We start from the raw sequence: 26,255 nt of genomic DNA, 5'->3' as shown, positions 1-26,255 counted from the left end.
AGGGTCCAGGGGGTTGCAGATCATAGGCTAGTTTAAGCTCAGGAATCCAAAGGAGGGGGTCATCTCTCCAGGGGATAAACTCTGATCTTCCCGCCAAGATTACTCATCATACTAGTCCATAATGCCTTAACATTGATAACTTGCGTATGCACTCTGCGATTCCTTCGCAGAGTGAACCGGACAGTTGCAAATGCGAAGAGGATTAGTATGATACCACACATGACTAGATTCCTTCAACGTGTACCATATGTTTTACTGATATGCCTATAACTTTTAATATTACATATAAATTCTACTATATTTCGACATAAATGACTATGTATTGCAACTACCATTAATGTGTACTATTTTACAAGTGTGCGTGTTTGTGCGAAAGTATGTAAAAGACTAAATACTGTTGTTGCCACGTGTTGCAGCTGCGTACGCCCTTCCACGCCGTTGCGTACTGTACGCATCTTTTCAAACAAAGACAACCAAGTTTGCTCGATTTTAATTGAAATGACTTTATCCAATTTGCTGAATATACACATACATACAGGTTGATATGTGACTATGAACAATACATGAATAAAGAAATATTAAGAAGACCACCTCCTATTTAACACATAGTGAGACTAAATCAGATTACAATTTGATGACAAATTACAATGCTATTTCTCTGATTAACTCTTTCTAGTAAAGCATTTATGAAGGCTATATCTCAGATTATTATATAAATCAATACATTTTGGATAAATAGGATAAAACTACATGTTCCTTCTTAAACAGTTCCTTCTTAAGTATTTTTGACTATTAGGAAAGAAACTCTCACTTTCTTTTAATTAATACATTTTAAGACACTTTTCTCTTTTTTTCCACAATCATGTTTACTATATTTTAATCAATAAGTTTTCTAATATTTTACTGGCATATTTGACTCCTAAAATTGATTATGTATGCCATATTAAATGAATAATACTAAAATATAGAACTTTTGATTTTGTGATTGGTCTGAGTGCCTCCAATAAGAATACTCATTTTCTTCTTCTTCTTCTTTTGTAAATGTTACATATATTCAAGAGAGCAATTAGTTAAGAGCTATATTGTATGTGCTCATTATTTCTCATGTAAAGAAAACTAGAAAACATGCACTGTTAACAGTTCCTGGGGTCACGAGCTGGGATATTCTACCCCAGAATATTTGAAGCATGCAAAAATATTAAATCCAAGGAACAGGCTGTAAACCTTTTATGTCTTAATTAGCCTTTTAGTGTATTCATATAAATTTTCCAGAGCCTTCAGGCATAACTAATCCCTGATGTAGATTACCTGCAAGGACAACTGCTCTACAATAAGGCTGGGTAGACACTACAGATTTTTCACCTGATTATCGTGTTGATCACACGATAAACGACCGCTCGGCCCGATATCGCATTAGTATGTATGCTTCCACAACTATGTTTTATCGTACCAAAGCACATCGCATAATTTTATTTTATAAACGGACCAAAAATCTTGGTAAATGATAGAATGATGCCGTTCCAATTCTGTAGTGTATATGCAATCACAACCAGCATTGTAGGCAGATCTCCATAGAGATTACGGAGTCATGATCTTTTCAGCCGATGGTTATGACAGATGAAGAGCACAGACCTGAAGGTAAATCTTATAAAATGTGTATAGTGTGTACGCATGAATCAGCATGCTGATCGGGACTTTCAGTCACTGGTAAAATCATTAACAATAATGCATCGGGAGAAATTTTCTGTAGTGTAGTTTGCTTGGTCTAATTACCTACTGTGATATACATATGATATTCTGCACATTGAACAGTTCTCTTTATGATAACATTTAAAAAAAACAAAAAAAACAGCAAAACTAAATATCAGAATATAAAGAACCATTGCTATAAAGAGTGAGTGATGTCCTAGTGCTACCAATCTCTAAGTCTTTGTCACCTCTCATTTGAAAGACCTGTCAAAGAACCGTTTTTTTACTAATGTTCATTATGGATTCAGAAGATCATCACATCACAGAGGAAAGCTGAAGAACTGTCTCCCTTATATACAGGGGCTGAAGAAATATGCTGCCAGACTGCATAGAGACTGAAGAAGATAATACAGAACTCCAAGATCTTCAGCTGTACCCCATTCCAAGATATTTATTTTCTAATTTGCAATGAAAATTATAATGCAGATTTTTTGCCTTTTGCTGATTATCACATTTACAAAGTGTGCAGTCATAACTGGGGTAAGTAATTGAAAATATGTATTTCAATATGTTTGTTCTACTAGTATGCTAATAATGTTTATTGGTAATAATAGTCATATTGGTAAAGAATACAATTGCTAATTGTCCACTCCATAAAATATACTATACATTGAAAAAACGTTGGTTATTTAAAATAATATGGTTTATGTTATCAAGATTCAGTTCTATTCCGTTTTTGGGCTATAGAATCCTTACTGACAGAATAAAATACAGAAAAACTAAAATGAATAAATACATACTACATATGAATAAACACAGTAACATGCTTAAAATACAATTAAAAGTTACTGATATCAAATAATAGTACATTCATGTATTTAGTTTATTAACTACAAACTGTCATCTGTCTGCACAATATTACAAAATCCAAGAGCATGTGTGTGTGTGTGTGTATATATATATATATATATATATATATATATATATATATATATATATATATATATATATATATATATATATATGAGAGAGGGAGAAATGTAGAAAAGTGAGAAATTTCTTGTGTATCGATTTCTAACATTGTAAGTGGTTGTTTTTTACATGCTGTAATGTGTAGTATATCTATGTATATATATATATATATATATATATATATATATATATATACTGTATTACAAATTACAGCATATGTGAAAACCTACCATTTGCAACTACAAACTACTTGACTTACATTCATTGTGACTATTAATACTGTAACTGGCAAAAAGTTAAGCTAGGATCTACTATTAAAATGCATTACAAACATATTAGAATGAACTTAAAAATAGTTGAGGTCTTTGGATAATATATCTTATAATACGAGGGGGATAGCGTTGCATGCTGATGTAGTATGACATCAATTATGGCAGATTTTTATAATAGTTGATGACATTTATGATAACTGTGTCTAATATAGATAGATAAATGGAGATATATATATATATATATATCTCCATATATATTGGGATACTGACACCCGGCAAGTGGCAGACATAGACAACTTCTTACTTGGAGAAATTGAGCTTTGTTGTTTTTTTTTTAACGTTTTCTGCATATACTATAATATGCAATAAAAAGGTAGATGAAATCGAAGACAAACGAAGGAGGGGGAAAACAAAAAGGAACAAGGGGCAAACGAGGGGAGAGAAATGGATACTGCGCTTCAAGGGACTGCGTAAAACATAGCAGGAAGCTAAATTAACCAAATATCAGTGCCTAGTGAAACAAGTGTAGCAGCAGAAAAGGTCAGATTCACAGGCATCAGAAACCATAAAACTTCTACAAAACAATAGGTAATCCAGGAGCAGTATGTAAGAAAAGGAAGGGAAGTTAATAAGGAGTAGGAGGAGGATGAATGTCCAGATCGGTTCCATCATCAAAAGTGTTTCAAAAAACGGCACAGCAGACTTTTGTCAGAATGGCACCAGGTGATCCTCACTCTAGCTAGACACAGCTCACCTATGTAGTCACCGGCCAGCTAACTGTCATCAGTCGCCTTGCACAAATACAAGTTTAAATATACAAAATCCCTCCCTTTGGTCTAATTACTTAATTAGATACCATCCTCCACCTGTGTGTGTTCAGTCTAGGAGTTTTATACTGCAGAGGCTTAACCTTGTAACTGCAGATTCCCAGGGACCTCACCTGGCCTTATGCAGGAGAGGTGTGGCAAATAAACCTCTATGACATTATATATATATATATATATATATATATATATATATATATATATTATACATACATACATACATATATACATACATACATACATATATACATACATATATATATATACACACACATATATATATATATATATATATATATATATATGTAAATATACATATCTAGTGCCAAAAATAATAAAATATTGATAACTGAAAAAATAACCATGCATTAGATGTATTGTACTGAAAATATTGGAATAAAAGCAGGGTAAATAATTTCAGTAAGTCGTATCCTAAAGCACTATGCTTGTGCAATCAAATTTTTTCTTGCCCGTTTCAAGAACTTAATCAATTAAATAATCAACTTGTATATTCTAATTTTACTATTTTTGTAGCCAATGATCCCAACATGTAAAAGAACAGAAAGTGCTTCTAACAAGAGTTGAAAAACATATGTTTTTCTAGGAGGCAAAATATGAAACCGTTGCCTGGCCCAAATCACCGTTATTCAGTGACTTTGCAGGCAAAATTTTAAATTGAACCTTAATACATTTACCCCCAGGTCTTCCTGCTATCTCAAATGCATGTAAGGAAATGGGATTTTTTTTAGATCAGTTATGGAAAGGAATTATTAGATCTCAATTTGGCGCTTTACTACAGTAATAGGCTTTCTGAAATGATGCAACATTTCAATACAATGTATATCTATTTTAATGTTGTTAACAGGTATTAGTTTTCTTATTTGGTTGTTTGTATATGATATCCTTATATAATAAATTGATATCTTTTTGAATCACATTAGGCTTGTGAGAGAGATCTGCAGTGTGGGGTTGGAACTTGCTGTGCAATCAGTCTATGGTTACGTGGACTACGAATGTGCACTCCAATGGGGCAGGAAGGAGAGGAATGTCACCCATTTAGCCACAAGGTATCCAGTCATCATTATAAATACTATTATATGTTTCAGAATAACGGTTCAGTCTGCAATACAAGGGGAGGTGTTAAACAGGATCTTTTCACTCCACATTTAAAATGCAGCATCTAATTGTTTCATATTGAAATAATTTAAATGGGCCTACTTTTTCACGTAGCATATTTTAAGGTGTACTCCTACTTCCCGGTCTGTGGAACATTTACTCTTTCCATGGTGGAAAGAGTAAAACATCTCTACAAAGTCCAATCAATGTCATTACAAAAGCCAACCTGCTTCCTTCATTAAAATGAACAATTCCATTTTTCTCCTAAAATACTTCTCAGCTTATCTGTGTTTAAGTCTTAAATTAATCATCAGAGTAATATGTCTGATTTGTGTGTTTCAAGGTTTTAATTACATTGGTAGAATTGCACCTACAAATATGCTTTGCTGCAAAAGTGCAACTGGAAGATGCAACATTTGTCCCATTAAAAATATCGGAATTCCAGCACCTTTGACCAGATATAGAACTCAAGTCATTTTGTTATGATGAAAAGCATGTGCGCCCATCTGTAAAATAGGAAATGTTTTTTGTGAATGTGAAATCTGCACTTAGTGCAGAAAGGGTGCGTCACATCGCCACAGGAATAACCCTTGATACACCTAACTTCATCATAATCTTTTCCATCCTCATAGAAGCAGTAGACTTGGTCCGCAAATCCATGTGCTTCCCCATAAAACGTGGGAATTTACACAATTTAGTGACCTAATGTTGCGAAACAACATTGACACTGCACTTTTGCAATTTATATACATACTGTCACAAGTTCGTATTGGGGTTACCGTCCTCTGGAGTAGACGGTTGCACTTCAGCCAGATGAATCACATAAGTCCAGTGTTTCAGATTCAATAGCCTTAGTTAGTTTTATTCACCAACTTGTAAACAAAACAAAGAAAATCCTTGCCATCTGGCTACTAGCTAATAAAGAGGTATTACCTCTCTAGAATGAGGGACCTAGTGTCCCTCACTTAAACCAAACAGTGTGACTTACAGATCAAATTTACAGTTTCTCTCAGGAGTCATCTGACCTCCTCCCCAGACAGTGAGAGAGTGATCAGAGATGCAGCCTTTTACAGGCACCACACAGGTGCACCTCCTGATTAGACTGCTGTGATACCTGCACTGGGAAGCTTTACCCATACACCTAAACAATCTCCCTGGTGTTTTAAAATACAAATAACAGGAATCTAGGACTGATATACATGCCATTCACTTCTTTCCCAGCACTTCTGTGACAATATATACAATATTCATAAATTTTCTATATATATATTTTCTATACATGTTTTGTATCCATACAATTCCTGTAAGCAAATAAAATAGGCCTATTCTAAAAACAAAGCTGTTACATGACAATAGATACCCAAAGTTAAGCCTGCTTCCAGCACCCGCACAATACATACCTAACCATTAGACCAAGGGTGGCCAATCAGTCAGAGACTTAAGGGTATATTTACTAAATTGGGGCAGCACGGTTGATTGGTTGCTATAAGCAACATCTCCACTTTTTCAAACCCGCAGTTTAGAAATATACTCCCTAGAGCCTAAAAATATCTATAGATACTGCAAAGAGACAACTTTACCTTTCTATATACATGTACACAGTATAAACATACACATACATACCATACACACCTACATTGAAAATATAACATAATTTACAATATCTTGTTAAGTGAAAAAGAAAATATCCAACATTGCCAAAATGTTCACAATAGTCAACAAATCAGTGCAACTCTTACCTCACTGCTGTGTCCGGCAGAGGAGGGTTCAAATGGCTACCTATAGTCTCTACACAGTAGCTCACACTGCTACTACTTCCACAATCACTGGGAAAGAGACTGTTGAAGTGGCGATAATAAAAAGTCATACATGGCCAACATGCTCTTGTTAGGCTGCCGGTTTGATAAACTTACAGAACTGATGGAAGAGGTCTTCGCCTATAGCAGCCGCCTTTCCCGTAGAGCTTTATGTGCTCACAGGTACTCGGATGCCCCCAGGACTTTATTCTTAATATAGTGTAAGTTTATTAACAACACCGCAGCGGCAGGGACCGGGGAAGACTGTATGGATGGTAACAGATGGTTAGACGTAAGCCAAGGTCAGGGGTCAGAAGCAAGCAGAATAGTCAAATAACACGCCAAAGGGTTAGGGTCACCAGCACGAGAGCAAAATCCAGAAACAGAGCAAAAACGTCACAACAGGAGGTCCAATAGTAAACTGACAGAGTATCCACAGGACAGGAACAGGACAGGAGCAGGTCAGCAACAGACAAAATCCACGCTATAACCGGCAGGGAGGCTAAGTTCTCCCTGCCTTAAATAGTCAAGACAGCCAATCAGGGACTGGCATGGATATGGTATAATGAGCCCCCCAGTTGTGGCCTAATAAATGTAATTAATGCTTAATGGCGCATGCGCCCGACTGCGATGTGTTTGCCGGGGTGCAAAACACTGACAGCTCGGCATCCGACCGTTGTCCTAGCAAGAAGCGGAAGTGATGTTCCGGTTGCCATAGGGACAGCCAGGACGCCAGGTACAGAAGGGACTGTGTCGCGGCGGTGCCCACTGCCCCCGCGGCCCCCGCGGCTCGTAGCAGATCTTCAGACCTTTTCCCGTGCCCCTCTGACCTTTTCATATGCCCCTTACATACCCATTTGATCTCCCCACATGCGATCAGATCTCTCCACATGCCACTTACATGCACATCATACTCCCAACATTTCATAAGACCTCTTACCATGCCATCAAATATATTCACATGCCCTTTACAAGCCCAACAGAATTTCCCACATGCCAATCAGTCCTCTCCAAATGCCAATCAGACCTCTCCAAATGCCCGTCAGACCTCCCCACATGACCCTTAAATGGCCATTAGACTTCTCCACATGCATTCAAACCTCTCCACACACCATCAGACCTTTCCACATGCCATCAGATCTCACAACATGCTCCTTCCATTCCATCAGACCTCCTCACATACCATCAGATCTACCCAACTGCTTCTTAAATGCCATCAGGCCTTCCCACATGCCCCTTACATGTCATCAGACATTCCCCCATGCCCATTACATACCAAGCAAACCTCCCCACATGCCATCAAAATTCCCTACATGCCCAATAGCATCACTACCTGCCAGAAGATATGAACACATAACTCTGATATGCCATGAGACCTCTCCATATGCCTCCAGATCTTACCACATGACCCTTACAAACCATCAAACCTTCCCACGTGCCCCTTATATGCCCATCAGCTTCCCCATGTAACGCTCCGGTCCCACAGATAGTACCTGGTTTCGTTACCTGCAGTCCATTCATCTGGAAACTGCCATGTCCCAGCATCAGACATTCTCCAGTTCATTCATTCAGCTATATTCAGATCTGTGCAGGTGCAAGCCTATTGCACTTCAGGACCTCCTCCCTCTTTTTCATTGACTAAGCACTTCTGGAGCACTATTTAAACCTTCTGGATTCACCTGTCTGATGCCTGTTCTTTAAGCTCACTTCCTGCAGCCTGTGGTTCTGCTTCCTGTTCTCCTTGTGGTTTGCCTATGTTCCAGTCTGTTGCACCCAGTCAGTTCGTGGTCTGTGCTGAACCATCGCTGTTCCAGTACCTCTCTTACCATCTCCAGTGTACTTCATCGTGACAGCTCCGGTTCTCTCATTGCTACCACTCAGAGCTGCTACTACATCTGTGACTCCTCAGCTGTTATCACGGGTTACTTCCGCTACTCCAGCCTGCTCTCAGTCTCTGGCAGTGTTGAACTATCGCTGCTCCAGTACCTCTATTACCATCTCCAGTGTACTCTATTGTGACAGCTCCAGTTCTCTCATCACTATCGCTCAGAGCCGCTACTCTCTCTGTGACTCATCATCTGTTACTATGAGTTACCTCCACCACTCCAGTCAGCCTTCAGCCTCTGGCTGTGTTAAACTATTGCTGCTCCAGTACTTCCATTACCATCTCCAGAGTACTTCATAGTGACAGCCTCTGTCCTCTCGTTGTATACCACAGAGCACCTATTCTCCTAGTGACTCATTGGCTGCTGACCATCAGCCTATATTATTGTTGTGCCTGTATTTATACCACTCTTCTGTGGACTCCATCATCTCCATCCACTTCACCTGGCTTCCCCACATCGTTCTGCTGTACACTCACTCACGGGACCGCGGCCTGCAGACTTGGTGCAGCTAAGACCATACCTCCTTGCGGGGGTTCCTGGTGAAAACCACCTGTCTGTTAGACTCTGCGCCCGTGGGTGGGCTTAGCCATGTTCAGCAGAGCCTAGGGATCTATTTCCTGTAAGCCAACCGTGACACCCCACATGCCATCTGATCTACCCACAGGCCCCTTCCATGTCAACAGCCCCCCCGCACATGCCTCTTACATGCCAATCAAATCTCAACAAATGCCAAGAGACCACCACACATTCCATCAGATCTCTCCAAATTCCAAAAGATCTCCTTACATGCCCATCAGTAGCTTCACATGGCATCAGATCTCACTTACCTCTTACATCTCCCCCACTTAGCCTCTGGAGCTTATGCCGAGAAAAGAGGGAGAACACACTACACTCTCCTCCTTCTTCCCTGATTAGATTACCTGTGACACTGTAATCTTTGTGCGTTGCACCCAGTCAGTCTTAAGAGATTGGAAGCAAGTGAGTGGGTTCCAATTTTTCCACAAGCACCATGTTGCGGTCATGCTCCAAGCCAGGAAACACACTTTAAAGCACAAAGTCTGTCATTTTAAAATAAAATCTATCTATCTAAAAATATAGATATGTTTTTTTAACAGCAGGTCTACATAAACACATATATAAAATATAGATTAGTGTTGATGGCATTTAGTGATGTAGTCAAACTTAATGAACCATCATTAACCATTGGTTATACTTGCAAAATTACCTATAATCAACAAATTTTGATATATATCTAGGGGTGTGCACCGGCCACTTTTAGTGTTTTGTGTTTTGGGTTCTGATTAGCTTGAGGTTTTGGGTTCTGATTTGTTTTGCCAAAACACCCCACTCAAGGTTTTGGTTCTGATTTAGGGTTTTGGGTTCTGATTTTTCTTAAAAAAAGCATAAAAAGTGCTAAAAAACAGTTTTTTGTTTTTTTTTCACTCCTACGCTATTATTAACCTCAATAACATTCAATAACAATCATTTCCACTAATTTCCAGTCTATTCTGAACACCTCACAATATTGTTTTTATGCCAAAAGGTTGCACTGAGGTAGCTGGATGTCTAAGCTAAGCGACACAAGTGGGCAGCACAAACACGTGGCCCATCTAGGAGTGGCACTGCAGTGGCAGACAGGATGGCAGTTTGAAAAACTAGGCCCAAAAGAGCACATAATGCCAAAAAAAGAGGTTTAAGATGGAATTGTCCTTGGGCCCTCCCACCCACCCTGATGTTGTTGAAATAAGACATGCACACTTTAACAAACCAATCATTTCAGCGACAGGGCCTACCAAACTACTGTGGCTGAAATGATTGGTTTGTTTGGGCCCCCACACAAAAAAAGCTATTCATCTCTCCCTGTACAAACTAAACTGGCTCTACTGAGGAAAGATGTCGTCCTCATCCTCTGATTCCTCGCCCCCTTCAGTGTGTACTCCCTCATCCTCACACATTATCAATTCATCCCCGCTGGACTCCACAATCACAGGTCCCTCTGTAGTCTCTGGAGGCCAGTGCTGGTCTTGATTGAAGAATTGATAATTAATTTTTATGAACATCATCTTCTCAACATTTTGCGGAAGCAACCTCCTTCGCCGCTCACTGACCAGGTTCCCCGCTGCACTAAAAACTCTTTCGGAGTACACACTGGAGGGGGGACAACTCAGGTAAAATAGAGCCAGTTTGTACAGGGGTGTCACGCACCGGACTCCCGCTGCCTCCCCGGGAGCCGGCGGGTGTACCCGCTAACTACAGAGGCCATCCCCACCAAGACCCGCTATTTCTTTCACTTACCTGGTCCACGCTGCTGCAACTCTCCAGCGCTGTCTCTCCCCTTCTTCCGTTCAGCGCTCAGTGGTTCTGCGCATGCGCAGAACCGTCTAACTGCTTTATGTGTTCTCACTGCCCTCTATTGGCTGGTCAATTGGAACTGCACTATATCTACTTCCTCTGACCAGAACTCAATGCTGGTTCTTTCAGTCAATCCCTGACTTTAAGATTGGACACAGCTCCTGTGTCTTTGCTAATCCCTTAAGCTTCCAAGCTACGTCTCTCCGGGGAACTCACCTCCAGGTGACTACGCTGCTACATTCCGGTGAAGCACTTCCAAGTGGCGACACTATCTTTTCCTGCTAACCAGCTCCCTAGTGACTACTCCGCTGAACATCTCAGTTATATTCTCTCTCTCGAGTGACAACGCTGCCAAACCTCCCGCCTAAACACCGCTATCAAGTGACAGCGCTGCTTCTACCTGATTCTACGCTCCGTCTGCTGTGTTCGCTGAGAACTTCTCCAGGGGACCGCGACCTGCAAGTGGAAGCCGCAAAAGCCCATATTCCCTTGCGGGAATCCCTGGTGAACACCTTTCACTTGTTAGACTCCGCGCCCCTCGCTGAAGTAACGTCAATCTCGGCTGAACTATCAGGATCCAGTTGAAGTCTCTCTGGTAACGTGACACTAAGAACCAGCCATGTCAGATCCTGATAGAGAACCTTCCGCCAAGGACATGCTTCAACACCTGGTTGGAAGAGTGGAGCGTCAGGATGCAGTTCAGATGCAACTTCTGCAAGGTTTGCAAACTCTTGCATCCCGTTTAGACGCCTTACAGGAGACCCCGCCTCAGCCGGCTGCTCAACCACAAGCAGTCGAAGTCCCTGCTGCAGCCGCTTCCTCTCTGCGTTTGCCTACACCCTCCAAATTTGATGGTGATCCTACCTCTTGCCGAGGCTTTTTAAATCAGTGCTCCATTCAATTTGAGTTATTACCTCAGAATTTTCCTACTCCCAGGTCAAAAGTCGCTTATATGGTCTCCCTCCTATCCGGGAAAGCCCTGGCATGGGCCTCGCCTCTTTGGGAACGTAATGACAATCTTCTCAATGATGTTTCCGCCTTCACTTCGGCATTCAGGAGGATTTTTGATGAGCCGGGACGAGTGACGTCCGCTGCTACTAGCATCCTAAGACTACGTCAAAATTCCCGTTCTGTGGCTCAATACGTTATTGAGTTTCAGACCCTAGCTTCCGAGCTCCAGTGGAACGATGAGGCTCTTGTTGCTGCCTTCTGGCAAGGGCTGTCAGATAAAATCAAGGATGCCCTCTCTTCTCAAGAATTGCCACCCACCTTGGATGCCCTAATTTCTCTCTGCAACCGGGTAGATCTTCGGCTTCGGGAAAGATCGTCCGAGAAAGACCTTCCTAGACGGTCTACCTTTCGTCTAGCTCCTCGTTTTCAACCACCTACATCTACGGATGAGCCTATGCAACTGGGGCGCTCCCGTTTATCTCCGGATGAAAGAGAGAGAAGAATGAAGAATAAACTATGCCTATATTGTGGAGATCCTGGTCACCTCCTGGCTTCATGTACCCGGCGTTCGGGAAACGACAAACCCTAGCCTGCACTGGAGAGGTCAGTCTAGGGACTCTTACTTCCTCTCCAACTTCTTTTCCAGACCTAACGTGTTCTTTCCCTGTCACCTTACATTTGCTTTCAGGGCCCCAGTCGTCCAAGGCCTTGTTGGATTCTGGAGCAGCCGGGAACTTTATGTCACAATCTCTGGTTACTAGGCTAGCGCTGCCCACTGTTCCGCTGAAAAAGCCCTTGGCTACTACGGGCATTGACGGTTCCCGTCTCCCTAATGGAAGCATTCTTAAACAAACAAGACCCATCTCCATGCAAGTTGGGGCTCTCCACTGGGAAAAGATTACCTTTCTCGTTCTCCCACTAACCATCAGCCCAATCATCCTAGGCCTACCATGGCTTCATCTACATTCACCCCATCTGGATTGGCCTTCATCACAAATCATTGCGTGGGGTCCTGCCTGCCCTCGCCAATGCCTAACACCAGTCAAACCTCTCGCCTTCACACAGATTCCTTCAGAACCCACCACAGTTATGTTACCGCACCAGTATTCTTCCTTTTCGGATGTCTTCTCTAAAGCCTCCTCTGAGCGTCTACCACCCCATCGAGCGTGGGATTGCCCCATCGATCTCATTCCGGGGAAAACTCCTCCACGAGGTCGAGTCTATCCGCTCTCACTGCCCGAGACAGAGGCTACTACACTCTACATCAAGGAAAATCTGCAACGTGGTTTCATCAGACCTTCCTCCTCACCCGCCGGGGCCGGGTTTTTCTTTGTGAAAAAAACAGATGGAGCTCTCCGTCCGTGTATCGACTACAGAGGCCTGAACTCCATCACTATTAAAAACCGCTATCCCATTCCATTAATCACCGAACTTTTCGATCGCATTAAAGGTGCGAGAATCTTCACTAAACTCGATCTACGCGGAGCTTACAACCTGATCCGGATTCGCTCTGGGGATGAGTGGAAGACGGCTTTTAACACACGGGACGGCCATTACGAATATCTAGTGATGCCGTTTGGCTTATGTAACGCCCCAGCCGTCTTCCAGGGGTTTGTGAATGAAATCTTTCGCGATCTGCTATATTCCAATGTCGTAGTATATCTGGATGACATCTTAATCTTCTCCAAAGATCTTCCCAATCATCGTTTACATGTGGCTGAAGTTCTTTCCAGATTACGTACCAACCATTTGTTCTGCAAATTGGAGAAATGCATATTTGAGGTCCCTAAGTTGCCTTTCCTGGGCTATTTGGTTTCTGGCTCCGGTCTACAAATGGACCCGGGGAAAGTTCATGCTATAATCAACTGGCCCCAACCAACTACACTCAAATCCATTCAACGTTTTTTGGGTTTCTCCAATTATTACAGGCGCTTTATTGCTGGTTACTCATCTGTGGTGGCACCTCTGACAGCTCTCACCCGAAAAGGGGCAAACCCGCAAAATTGGACCGCAGAAGCATTGGAAGCGTTCCAATTTCTCAAAAGAGCCTTTTCATCGGCACCTATCCTCCAGCAACCCGATGTCTCTCTTCCTTTTTTCCTAGAGGTGGATGCATCTTCCACCGGTGTAGGAGCAGTTCTTTCGCAAAAAAATATTCAAGGCAAGTTCCATCCCTGCGCTTTCTTCTCCCGCAAGTTCCTGCCAGCAGAGAGTAATTACGCCATTGGGGATAAAGAACTCCTGGCCATGAAGTTGGCTCTAACTGAGTGGCGTTATCTTCTAGAGGGGGCTCGTCACCCGGTTACGATCTTCACGGATCATAAGAATCTACTCTATCTCCAGTCAGCCCAATGCCTGAACCCACGTCAGGCCCGCTGGTCCCTCTTTTTTACCCGCTTTGATCTGCGGGTCACCTTCAAACCCGGTATCAAAAATAGGAAAGCGGATGCATTATCCCGGGCTTTCCCAGAAAATCTGGGATCAGACACCTTGCTGGAACGTCCCATCCTGGACTCCAAATGCATTAAATTATTCTCAACTTCCTCAAACCCCATTCCCCCCCAGGGAAAAACATTTGTTCCCCCTCATCTACGGAAGAGCCTTCTTCACTGGTGTCATTCTTCACGATTTTCAGGTCATCTTGGCTCTCGTAAAACATTCGAACTACTCTCTCGACAGTACTGGTGGCCCAAATTCCACTCCGAGGTTAAAGATTTCGTGGCTGCTTGCCCTATCTGTGCCCAAAACAAAATTCCTCGCCAGGTTCCACAAGGGTTACTTCAACCTCTTCCACTACCTACCAAGCCATGGACCCATCTCAGCATGGACTTCATCACTGACCTACCTCCAGCTAATAAATTTAATACCATCTGGGTTATTGTGGACCGTTTCTCGAAAATGGCACACTTCGTTCCACTCATCGGCCTTCCATCCTCAGCATGTCTAGCTCAACATTTCATTAAGGAAATCTTCCGACTACATGGCTGCCCCGCTGAAATTGTCTCGGATCGTGGGGTACAATTTGTCTCAAAATTCTGGAGATCCCTTTGTCATCTTCTGGGTATCCGTCTGAAATTCTCCTCCGCATATCATCCCCAGACCAACGGCCAGACAGAAAGGGTCAATCAGGATCTGGAGACGTTTCTCAGGATATTTTCTTCAGCCAACCAGAGTAATTGGGTGGATTTGCTACCCTGGGCAGAGTTCGTACATAACAATTCCTTTCACGAATCCACATCAACCACTCCGTTCTCCGTAGTATTTGGAGGCCATCCGCGTATGCCAGAGTTTTCTGCCCTCCCTCCCACCCAAGTTCCAGCAGTTAACACTCTTCGACAGGACTTTCTATCCATCTGGTCTCGAGTTCGAAAGGCCCTTCAGAAATCCTCTACTCGCTACAAGCTGGCAGCAGATAAAAAACGCAGAGCTATTCCTCTTTTGAAGGTTGGCGACAAGGTGTGGTTATCTACAAAGAACATCCGTCTTAAAGTGCCCTGCATGAAACTTGCTCCTCGCTACATTGGTCCTTACAGGATCATTCAAGTAATCAGTCCCGTGTGCTTTAAGCTACGGCTACCACCCACTCTACGTATTGCCAATGCCTTTCATATCTCCTTATTGAGACCACTCATCATTAATCGGTTCTCGGTTCCTGTCACATCTACCACTCCCCTTTCTCTCCAACAAACTGATGAATTCGAGATCAGCCATATTCTGGATTCCAAAAATTCTAGAGGAACAATCAAGTATTTAGTGGATTGGAAGGGGTACGGTCCCGAAGAGCGCTCCTGGGTACGGGCTGCAGACATCCGTGCTCCTCTTCTGCTGAAAAAATTTCATTCCAAATTTCCGAAGAAACCAGGTCCTAGGTGTTCGGTGCCCACCTCTAAAGGGGGAGGTACTGTCACGCACCGGACTCCCGCTGCCTCCCCGGGAGCCGGCGGGTGTACCCGCTAACTACAGAGGCCATCCCCACCAAGACCCGCTATTTCTTTCACTTACCTGGTCCACGCTGCTGCAACTCTCCAGCGCTGTCTCTCCCCTTCTTCCGTTCAGCGCTCAGTGGTTCTGCGCATGCGCAGAACCGTCTAACTGCTTTATGTGTTCTCACTGCCCTCTATTGGCTGGTCAATTGGAACTGCACTATATCTACTTCCTCTGACCAGAACTCAATGCTGGTTCTTTCAGTCAATCCCTGACTTTAAGATTGGAAACAGCTCCTGTGTCTTTGCTAATCCCTTAAGCTTCCAAGCTACGTCTCTCCGGGGAACTCACCTCCAGGTGACTACGCTGCTACATTCCGGTGAAGCACTTCCAAGTGGCGACACTATCTTTTCCTGCTAACCAGCTCCCTAGTGACTACTCCGCTGAACATCTCAGTTATATTCTCTCTCTCGAGTGACAACGCTGCCAAACCTCCCGCCTAAACACCGCTATCAAGTGACAGCGCTGCTTCTACCTGATTCTACGCTCCGTCTGCTGTGTTCGCTGAGAACTTCTCCAGGGGACCGCGACCTGCAAGTGGAAGCCGCAAAAGCCCATATTCCCTTGCGGGAATCCCTGGTGAACACCTTTCACTTGTTAGACTCCACGCCCCTCGCTGAAGTAACGTCAATCTCGGCTGAACTATCAGGATCCAGTTGAAGTCTCTCTGGTAACGTGACAAGGGGCTTCCAAACTGCCTTTTTTTCCTGCCAGTAAGAATAAGGACTGTCTGACATGTCTACTTGGATGATGTCAGCAAAGTAATCCTCCACCATTTTTTCAATGGTGACAGCATCCAATGCAGCGACAGTAGACATGTCTGCAATGGTTGGCAGGTCCTTCAGTCCGGACTAGATGTTCTCAACATCCCCGCCAGCGGGTCGTTTATGAAATCTCAGCTGTTTACTCGCAGCCACAGGTGTGGAAGAAAATGAAGGAGGTGCTGTTGGCATGTCACGGTCCTCTTCAGAGGACAATCTCCTGACCAGCAGGTCTTTGCACCGCTGTAGACTTGTGTCCGCCGGAAACAGAGACACAACATATGCTTTAAACCAAGGATCGAGCAAGGTGGCCAGAATGTATTCCTCTGACTTTAAAAGAGTGACAACCCTCGGATCCTGGCAAAGCGTATGAAGGGCTTCATCCACAAGACCTACATGCTTTGTGGAATCGCAATGCTTTAACAGCTCCTCCCTCACTTTCTCCAGCTGCTTCTGCAACAGCCTGATCAGGGGAATCACCTAACTCAAGCTGGCAGTGTCGGAACTGACTTCTCGTGTGGTAAGTTCAAACGGCTGGAGAACCTTGCACAACACGGAAATCAGTCTCCACTGCGCTTGACTCAGGCGCATCCCCACTCCTTTGCCTATGTCGTAGGTGGCTGTGTAGGCTTGAATGGCCTTTTGCTGCTCCTCCATCCTCTGCAGCATGTAGAGGGTGGAGTTCCAGCGCGTCACAACCTCTTGTTTGAGGTGATGGCAGGGCAGGTTAAAGCTTTTTTGAAGTTGCTCGAGTCTGCGGTAGGCAGTGGCAGAATGCCGAAAGTGTCCAGCAATTTTGCGGGCCACCGCAAGCATATTCTGCACACCCCTGTCACTCTTCAGGTAATGCTGCACCACCAAATTTATTGTGTGGGCAAAACATGGCACGTGCTGGAAATTGCCCATATGTAATGCCCGCACAATGTTACTGGCGTTGTCAGACACCACAAATCCCCAGGGGAGTGTAAGTGAGGTAAGCCACTGCGAGATTACTTCCCTCAGTTTCTCTAAGAGGTTGTCAGCAATGTGCCTCTTATTAAAACCGGTGATACACAACGTTGCCTGCCTTGGAACGAGCAGGCCTTTTGGAGATGCTGCTGCTGCTGTTGCTGCGGAAGGCAATGCATCTACCCAGTGGGCTGTCACAGTCATATAGTCCTTAGTTTGCCCTGAACCACTTGTCCACATGTCCGTGGTTAAGTGGACAGTGGGTACAACTGCATTTTTCAGAGCACTAAGGACACTTTTTCGTACTTCTCTGTAAATCCCGGGTATCGCCTGCCTAGTGAAGTGGAATCTCGACGGGATTTGGTACCGGGGACACAATACCTCCATCAACCGTCTAAATCCCACTCCACTGATGGCGGACACCGGATGCATGTCTAACACCAACATAGCAGTTATTCGCTTTGCCATAGGATGACTACTGTCGTACTTCGTGCTCATGGCAAACGACTGTTGTATGGTCAACTGTTTAGTGAAAGACGTAGCGTTCTTACGACTTCCCCTCTGGGAAGATGACCGACTACCAGCAGCAGCTGCAGCAGCGGCAGTAGTAGGCGTAGCGCTGCAGGATCCTCCGGAAGAATCCCGGATTGAAGAGGACTCAGTCATGCCGGTGACATGGCCTGCAGGACTATCTACAATCGAGATCGAGGAGGAAATTGACGAGGAGGGTGTTGCTGGTGTGGATACAACAGGATTTAGGTGTCCCTGGACTGCTTACGGTCCTAGCCACAGTTCCTGAACTAAACTATCACGCACCGGGTGTTCAGGCAGCGCACCTGACACCCGGCAGACTCACCTCTCATCAGCGCTCCGCTTCCCGCTGAGCGCCGCCATCTTGGATTCGGGTCTGTGCATGCGCAGACCCAGCGATTATTCTAATTCCCCTGCTCTCTGCTGATTGGTCCTTCTCCTTGGCGGCAAGTTTAAAAGGCACCTCCTATCTATCTTCAGTGCCTGTTCTTCGTGTTACCTCCTGGTGATTGAAGTGGCTTCCTGTTACTTTCCAGTGATTTACCTCCATTCTGGACTGCAGAGCTGACGCTCATCTCCAGACTTCTCCTCTACAGTTGTCTTCAGAGCTGACGCTCATTCTCCTGAGCTTTTACCACATAGTGGTCTGCAGAGCTGACGCTTACTCCACCAAACCCTCCGCCACAGTGGCCTGCAGAGCTGACGCTTACTCTACGGAACTCTCTGCCACATAGTGGCCTGCAGAGCTGACGCTCACTCTATGGAATTCTCCGCCACATAGTGGTCTACGGAGCTGACGCTCATCTCCAGACATCTCCTCTACATTTGTCTTCAGAGCTGACGCTCATCCTCCTGAACTTTACACCACATAGTGGTTTACAGAGTTACACTGATCTGCATCATCTTCATTGCCATTACTTATTGTATTGATCATCCTTCCTACGGTACTGTCACGGGCACTAGGAGTCTTTACCCAGGTATCACCAGATGATGGACTTACCAGAGCAGTATAGTTGGTAATATGGTACTCTGGTAGCGGGGTGACCACGGAACAGGAGACAGCAGATGGTAAGAGAATGCTCGAGGAAAGTCTATGATTAGCAGCACTGGTAATAGGTAGATAACTGTACACGAGGAACTAGATGGACAAGGAAACGTGAGGGTAGTCAGTGGTCTGCGTATAGCAAGTTGTACCACTGCTATAGTGAGGAGGAATGTCCAGGAGTAACGAGGAGGTGGTGAGAGTCAGCGGTCTGCGGATAGCAAGTTGTACCGCTGTCTATGTGAAGGAATGGAATCCAGGTGAAGGTATCAGGGGAGTCAGTGGTCTGCGTTAGCAAGTTGTACCTCTGCTATGTGAGAGGATACTTGAAACTGGTGTCACAGGGAACAGGAGACAGTGGTCTGCATCTAGCAAGTTGTACCACTGCAATATATATGTGAGGAGGAGCACGAGGAGATGAATGCAAGGCAGAGTATACACGGGCACACAGGACTTGATCCCACGATGATATGCACAATATAATGATAACTGAGCAGCACTGCACAAATATACAGAGTCACAATAACTATCCAGGCAAATAGGAAACACAGTCAAATGATAGCAATAGTCTCAGTGAATAGAGAACTCCGGAGGAGAACAAACTCAGTCCAGCTAGATATGCAATACACAAGCACAGTCAATGAGAAGTATGCATACCGCGGTTCAGGAGAGCAGGCTGTCAGAGAGACGTGCAGGGATACCTGAGCGGCTGAAGGCCGGCAGGAGGAGCGACCACTGGAAGGTGGAAGCGGTAACCAAGTTGGTGCAGCGCACGGTAGGTAGACCAGCAAGAACAGGGCAATACTCGGGAAGCAGTAGTATATGGAACTGGACACCTGGAGAACACGGGAGAGTTGAGGCGGTCTGATAACCAGTAGCTGAGATGAAAGCAGCGGAGCGCTGACCCGATGAAGACAGGCGAGTTGAAATGAGCAGGAACACTGTAGAAGCACGGAGACAGCGGATAGGAATCAGCTGGCTGCAGACACGATGAACACTGGAGAGTTGAGGTGAACAGGACTCTGTAGAAGCACGGAGGCAGCGGATAGGAATCAGCTGGTGCAGTCACGATGAACACGGGAGAGTTGAAGTGAGCAGGATACTGTAGAAGCACGGAGGCAGCGGATAGGAATCAGCTGGTGCAGTCACGATGAACACAGGAGAGTTGAAGTGAGCAGAATACTGTAGAAGCACGGCAGCAGCGGATAGGAATCAGCTGGTGCAGTCACGATGAACACGGGAGAGTTGAAGTGAGCAGGATACTGTGGAAGCATGGAGGCAGTGGATAGGAATCAGCTGGTGCAGTCACGATGAACACAGGAGAGTTGAAGTGGTCTGGAAACCACAAACGAATAACAGGAATCAGCAGAAGCTGAATACACGAGGAAACACAGGAACACCTTCAGAGCTTGAAAGGGCTGCACATGCGCAGACCCGCAGGATGGCGGACGGCCACGGTTCCTGAATACACGAGAAGTAGCACTCACAGTCCGGTGAGTGACACTCCTTTTCTCTCCATTATCAATCGGATTTGGTAGGTTTTCCACATGGAATACATTATGAGCATTCTACCTCATACTACTGCCTGTAGTCTTCCCAGGGACTTTTGTACAGTGCTCTAGTAGGGACCGCGACCTGGTAGACGCAGCTAAGCCCATACAGCCTTGCGGCGGTTCCTGGTGAATACCGTCTCCTCGTTAGACTCCGCGCCCTGTTGGAGTAGTGCCAAACTGTTCGAATCTCTTGGTTTCGCTACATCTGCCGAGTCTCCTCGTAAGAACCGTGACATAAACATTGAATTATGAAGGTTATTCAGGTGACGTATATGGGAGGATGTCCCTGGGTGGCCAAGATCATTACCCCTGCTTATTTAAGCTTTACATAAGGTACATATGGCCATACATTTGTTGTCCGGATTGGGATAGAAATAATTCCAGACCGAAGAGGTGGATTTCTTGGTCTTCTGGCCAGGCATGACGATGGGCTTTTTCTTCCCATGGACAACAACTGTTTCCCCCCCTGGTGCCTCATTTAAGATAACCACATCAGCATCCTCCTCGTCAAGTTCCTCCTCAGCGCCAGCTACATCAATATCCTCCTCCCGGTGTACAACATTCACACCTTCATTAGCCAAATCTATAACTGGACTGTGGGTGATCCTTCCAGCATATGCAGAGGGCGTGCTGCAAATGGTGGAAGGAGCCACCTCTTCCCGTACAGTGATGGGAAGGTCAGGCTTCGCAACTACCAACACCCTTGGACTCGCCTTGGGGATTTGTGATGACATCTCTTTAGAAGGCAGAGTTGTTTGCTGTGTTGTTGATGACAGCTTAACTCTCTTAAATTTTTTAGAGGGGGGGAGGAGGAGGGCTTAGATCCTTGGGTGAAGCTGAACCACTAGTCATGAACACGGGCCAGGGCCTAAGCCGTTCCTTGCCACTCCGTGTCGTAAATGGCATATTGGCAAGTTTACATTTTTCCTCAGATGATTTTAATTTTCTTTTTTTGCTAATTTTAGTGAGCTTTGGCTTTTTGGATTTTACATGCCCTCAACTAGGAGATTGGGCATCGGCCTTGGCAGACGACGTTGATGGCATTTCATTGTCTATGTCATGACTAGTTGCAGCAGCTTCAGCATTAGGAGGAAGTGGTTCTTGATCTTTCCCTACTTTATCCTCCAAATTTTGGTACTCCATTATATGCAGCACAAGAGAGCGTACCCCTAAACCACACACACTCGGCAAAGCCTTTAAAAATTATATGCGGCACAGGAGAGTACCACTGGACTGGTGTTATATAGCAGAACCTATTTTTTGGTACAGCAGGAACAGTGAACGTAGTTTAATATCCAAGTAATAATATTTCTGTACTGCAGGAACAGTGAACGTAGTTTAATATCCAAGTAGTAATATTTCTGAACTGCAGGAACAGTGAACGTAGTTTAATATTGCAGTACTAATATTTCCGGACTGCAGGAACAGTGAACGTAGTTTAATATTGCAGTACTAATATTTCCGGACTGCAGGAACAGTGAACGTAGTTTAATATTGCAGTACTAATATTTCCGGACTGCAGGAACAGTGAACGTAGTTTAATATTGCAGTACTAATATTTCTGGACTGCAGGAACAGTGAACGTAGTTTTAAATTGCAGTACTAATATTTCTGGACTGCAGGAACAGTGAACGTAGTTTAATATTGCAGTACTAATATTTCTGGACTGCAGGAACAGTGAACGTAGTTTAATATTGCAGTAGAAATTCCTTTTTACTGCAGGAACAGTGAACGTAGTTAGATATTGCAGTAGAAATTTTTTTTTACTTTTTTTATAATTCTTTTATAAAAAAAATTTTAGAATTTTTTTATAACAATGGACTTAGCAGGACAGAGCACAGGACACAGCACCACTGGACTCAGCAGGACAGAGCACAGGACACAGCACCACTGGACTCAGCAGGACAGAGCACAGGACACAGCACCACTGGACTCAGCAGGACAGAGCACAGGACACAGCACCACTGGACTCAGCAGGACAGAGCACAGGACAAAGCACCACTGGACTCAGCAGGACAGAGCACAGGACAAAGCACCACTGAACTCAGCAGGACAGAGTGACAGGACACAGCACCACTAAAAAACCCAACCTCCCGCTTCCCTGATCAATGCCCGACTGAAGATGGCGGTGGCAAGCGGGGAATTTATACAATCCAAGTCTCGCGAGATCCGACGGCGGGATTTGGAGTCAGAGCCTCGCTTTCAGTGTTTCTCTCCGCCGAAAATACCCGAACAGTGCTCGGATCGCCCTCGGATCCGCACTGTTCGGGTGGGCTCAGATTGCGATAATCCAAGCCCGCTCATGTCTGTATATATCCAAGATGGGATTTTATAGTTTGGTAAAATAGAAGAGCATGCCCCTCTTGTTCCTTTAGTTTATTCGAAAATCATCAAGGTTTCAATGTGGCATTTAACACCATAATTAGGATACTCCATGATGGGGTTGAGTATGAAAATTCGACAGTGTAGACCTTTTAACTGTGTAGACATTATGAACATGTAGACATTATGACTGTCAATCTTTTAACTATGTCGACCCTATGACTATAGACATTTTGGTGTAGACATTTTGTAGTGTGTAGTGTAGTGTTAGTGTATAGTGTAGTGGGTAGGGTGTGCTGAGTTTGTTGTAGTCTGTAAGATATTCTAGTGTAGTGTCTTGTAGTATAGCATTTTAAAATATCATGTATACCATACTATAGATTATGTCAGATATTAGTAGTCACTTTGAAGTTCTGTAACCTGTATAAAAGTCCATGGCGCCATACCTATATATGGTCACAGACCTACTTCTAAAATCCTTGTCATTTATACTAAATTATATTGTAAGACAGTAATTGACAACCTGATACACACATCAGGGTCCTCATTATCCTGCCCTCCTCTTACCTTCAAAAGGGCTGCACATTACTCTGAATCTCAGTAATAAGTTTAAACAATACATTTAATCAAAAAAACATACATCTATCTGTAATAACACATCAGCAGGGATTTTAATCACTTTTTTATATATGCTCTGATTTCCTCACTGTCTATTACTGTAGAGCGTGCACTGTGGCGCCTTAGAAATCAACAACAACAACAATAATAATAATAATAATAATAATAATAATAATAATAATAATAAAACAGATACTAATAATATCCCATAAATAAGCCATCATTGGAAAATGTTAATTCTGAGCATACTCTCAGTTTGATTAACACCCCATGAGATCTATATCAAGAAATGTATTATATTTTAATCTGGGATCATAGTGGTGTATATATTCTGAAACCTTAGAAGATGTCATCTAAATGTTTAAATAATTTCAATTGCTGAAAATTGTTTTAATAATCTGCATAATATAAATATTATCCATTCTCTAAGAACCATTCTACATATACTGTTTTTTATTTGATTTCATTCAAATCATAATGACTATAAATACATTATAGATATGAGATGGTTAAATGGTTTTGCCTGATGATGCTTGATTTCTATCAGCTATGAAATATTTTGAATAATGGAAGTACTAAAAAAAATGTGCCATTGCAAGACCATAGGGAATTTGATAAATTAATGCTATTTAAAGATTCTGAAATACCACAAGTTGGAAAACACTGTGTAATATATATAAATTGTAATATCAATATGAACTGCAAATGACACAGGTTTCTTATTTGAATGGTTCTTTTGAGCAAATCTTTACAAACTACTCTATGTTTCATTTTTTTTCTTGCAGGTCCCGTTCTATGGTAAACGTCTGCACCACACCTGTCCCTGTATCCCCAGTCTTGTCTGCTCAAAGTTTCTCAATGGCAAATATCGATGTTCAATTGACTTCAAGAACATAAATTTTCAATGAAATACTTTGTTCTCTAGCACTTCTGGTTGACAAAGTGTGGTGACTTATTCATTCAAATGCTGTTGCATACTGATGTGAAAGGTCAGCTTGCAATATTGTCTTTTATGCACTTGTAATATATATTTTACAGCTCTGACTAATAAAGTTTTAAGTTTAGTATCCCTATTTGTTGTAGTTTATGAAGTGGAATAACCTATTCAGCAATGAATTGTTAGGGAACAAGAGTCATTTTTAATTTAAAACATTGATATATTTAGAAATATGCATGTATTATTATTACATGTGTATAAATGATATTTAAAGTGGAACACTTAAAATAACCCAGCATGTTAAATATGATTGAAAATAAATGCAAGGTACATGCTAAATAAGCAATTTGGACATGTGTAAAACAACAGAATAAAATTTACAGTTCCCCTGAGTTTCCATTGAAACTGTGTTGCAAAGTGTAATTAAGTATTTTCGTACCCCTCCAACAAAATCAGCTGAAGTAACACAGTACAACCAGAGCCAGATTTAGACCTCATGGGGCCCTAGGCAAGATACTGGTTTGGGGCCCCCTCCCTGAAAAATCCATAGCACTATAGTTTTTAGCATAACATATACCCCTATTCAGGGGCTGGCTGGCAGACTTTAGCCCAGGGGGGCAAGCACATAGCACTGGCCCATAAGTAGCGGCCCATTTTTAAAGGTTGGTTTCACCGCCTGCACTGGGAGGGCCCTCTTGGGACCGCTGGGCCCTAGGCAATTGCCTAGGTTGCCTAGTATTAAATCCGGCCCTGAGTACAACCCTTAAATCAGTTTTGGGCAACCTGGTAAAAATTTACCTTCATTTCAAGAATGAAAAAACAGCCCGAAAACCTTGACACATGCGCACCACTCCCTCCCACTACCACTTGCTCCAAAATAGCCTCAAATGCCCTCAGACCCCCACTGGTCACAAAACCCTCAGATTCCACATGCACTCCAAAACTTCCCCACATGCCACTCAGAAATCCCCACATGCCTCTAACATGCTAATCAGACCTGCCCACATGCTCATCAAACCTCTACCACATGCCTCACACAGCTCCACCACTCACTGGCTAATCTACTGAAACTATTTTACCAGCTGGAGCCTGCAGAGGAAGAAGGAAGAGCATGAAGTGCAGAGCACACTGCACTCCCTCCTCCTTTGGTGTCTTGCACGACCTCCCTGCATTGTGCAGAAGAATTCCCATGCGGAAGCTAGCTAATCCCATTCAGTTTTACTCTATGTTTCAGGACAAACAGATAATAAGTCTGATTGGGGGCTGGTGGCTGCAGGTGAGGGCACGCCAGGCCACTGGGGCCCACAAGTGGCTTGCTGCTTACCAATGCCTTAGATAGTGGACTAAAGGGTGTTATAAGCCTCAATGTAATGGCATATTGTATTAATTATTAGTTATGCTTGATAGAACATCACAAGTTATGGTACTATGGTTAGTCTATTAAAAGCATTTCTGTCAGTTGAGAGTTTGAAGGCCTGGAACGCCTAATTTATTTCAGGTAAATTAGTTAGCTCAATATTACACAGGTACTGATACACAGTAAAGTCAATTTAAACATATTATCCTGGGTTAGATTAAACCCTCAACATTGAGATAATAATAATAAATATTTTTATTTATGTATAAAGACAATATAAGAATAGTATTTAGTGTCCACTATATATCTTATCATGCCTCCCAATATTTCCAAATTGAAAATAC

The 26,255-nt window shown here is 43.4% G+C and overlaps 1 protein-coding gene across 1 annotated transcript; it reads left to right on the top strand.

Moving 5' to 3' along the window:
• Nucleotides 1-2,097: 2,097 nt before the first annotated feature.
• On the top strand, nt 2,098-24,525 carry PROK1 (prokineticin 1). Its single transcript, XM_075197777.1, has 3 exons — nt 2,098-2,229; nt 4,699-4,824; nt 24,403-24,525. Exons 1-3 carry the CDS (start codon nt 2,158-2,160, stop codon nt 24,523-24,525), a joined length of 321 nt encoding a protein of 106 aa, XP_075053878.1. The 5' UTR covers nt 2,098-2,157.
• Nucleotides 24,526-26,255: the final 1,730 nt, after the last annotated feature.

The sequence above is a fragment of the Mixophyes fleayi genome, chromosome 2, assembly GCF_038048845.1.
Source record: "Mixophyes fleayi isolate aMixFle1 chromosome 2, aMixFle1.hap1, whole genome shotgun sequence".
Lineage (NCBI taxonomy): Eukaryota > Metazoa > Chordata > Amphibia > Anura > Limnodynastidae > Mixophyes > Mixophyes fleayi.
This window is presented reverse-complemented; position numbering and strand designations above follow the sequence as displayed.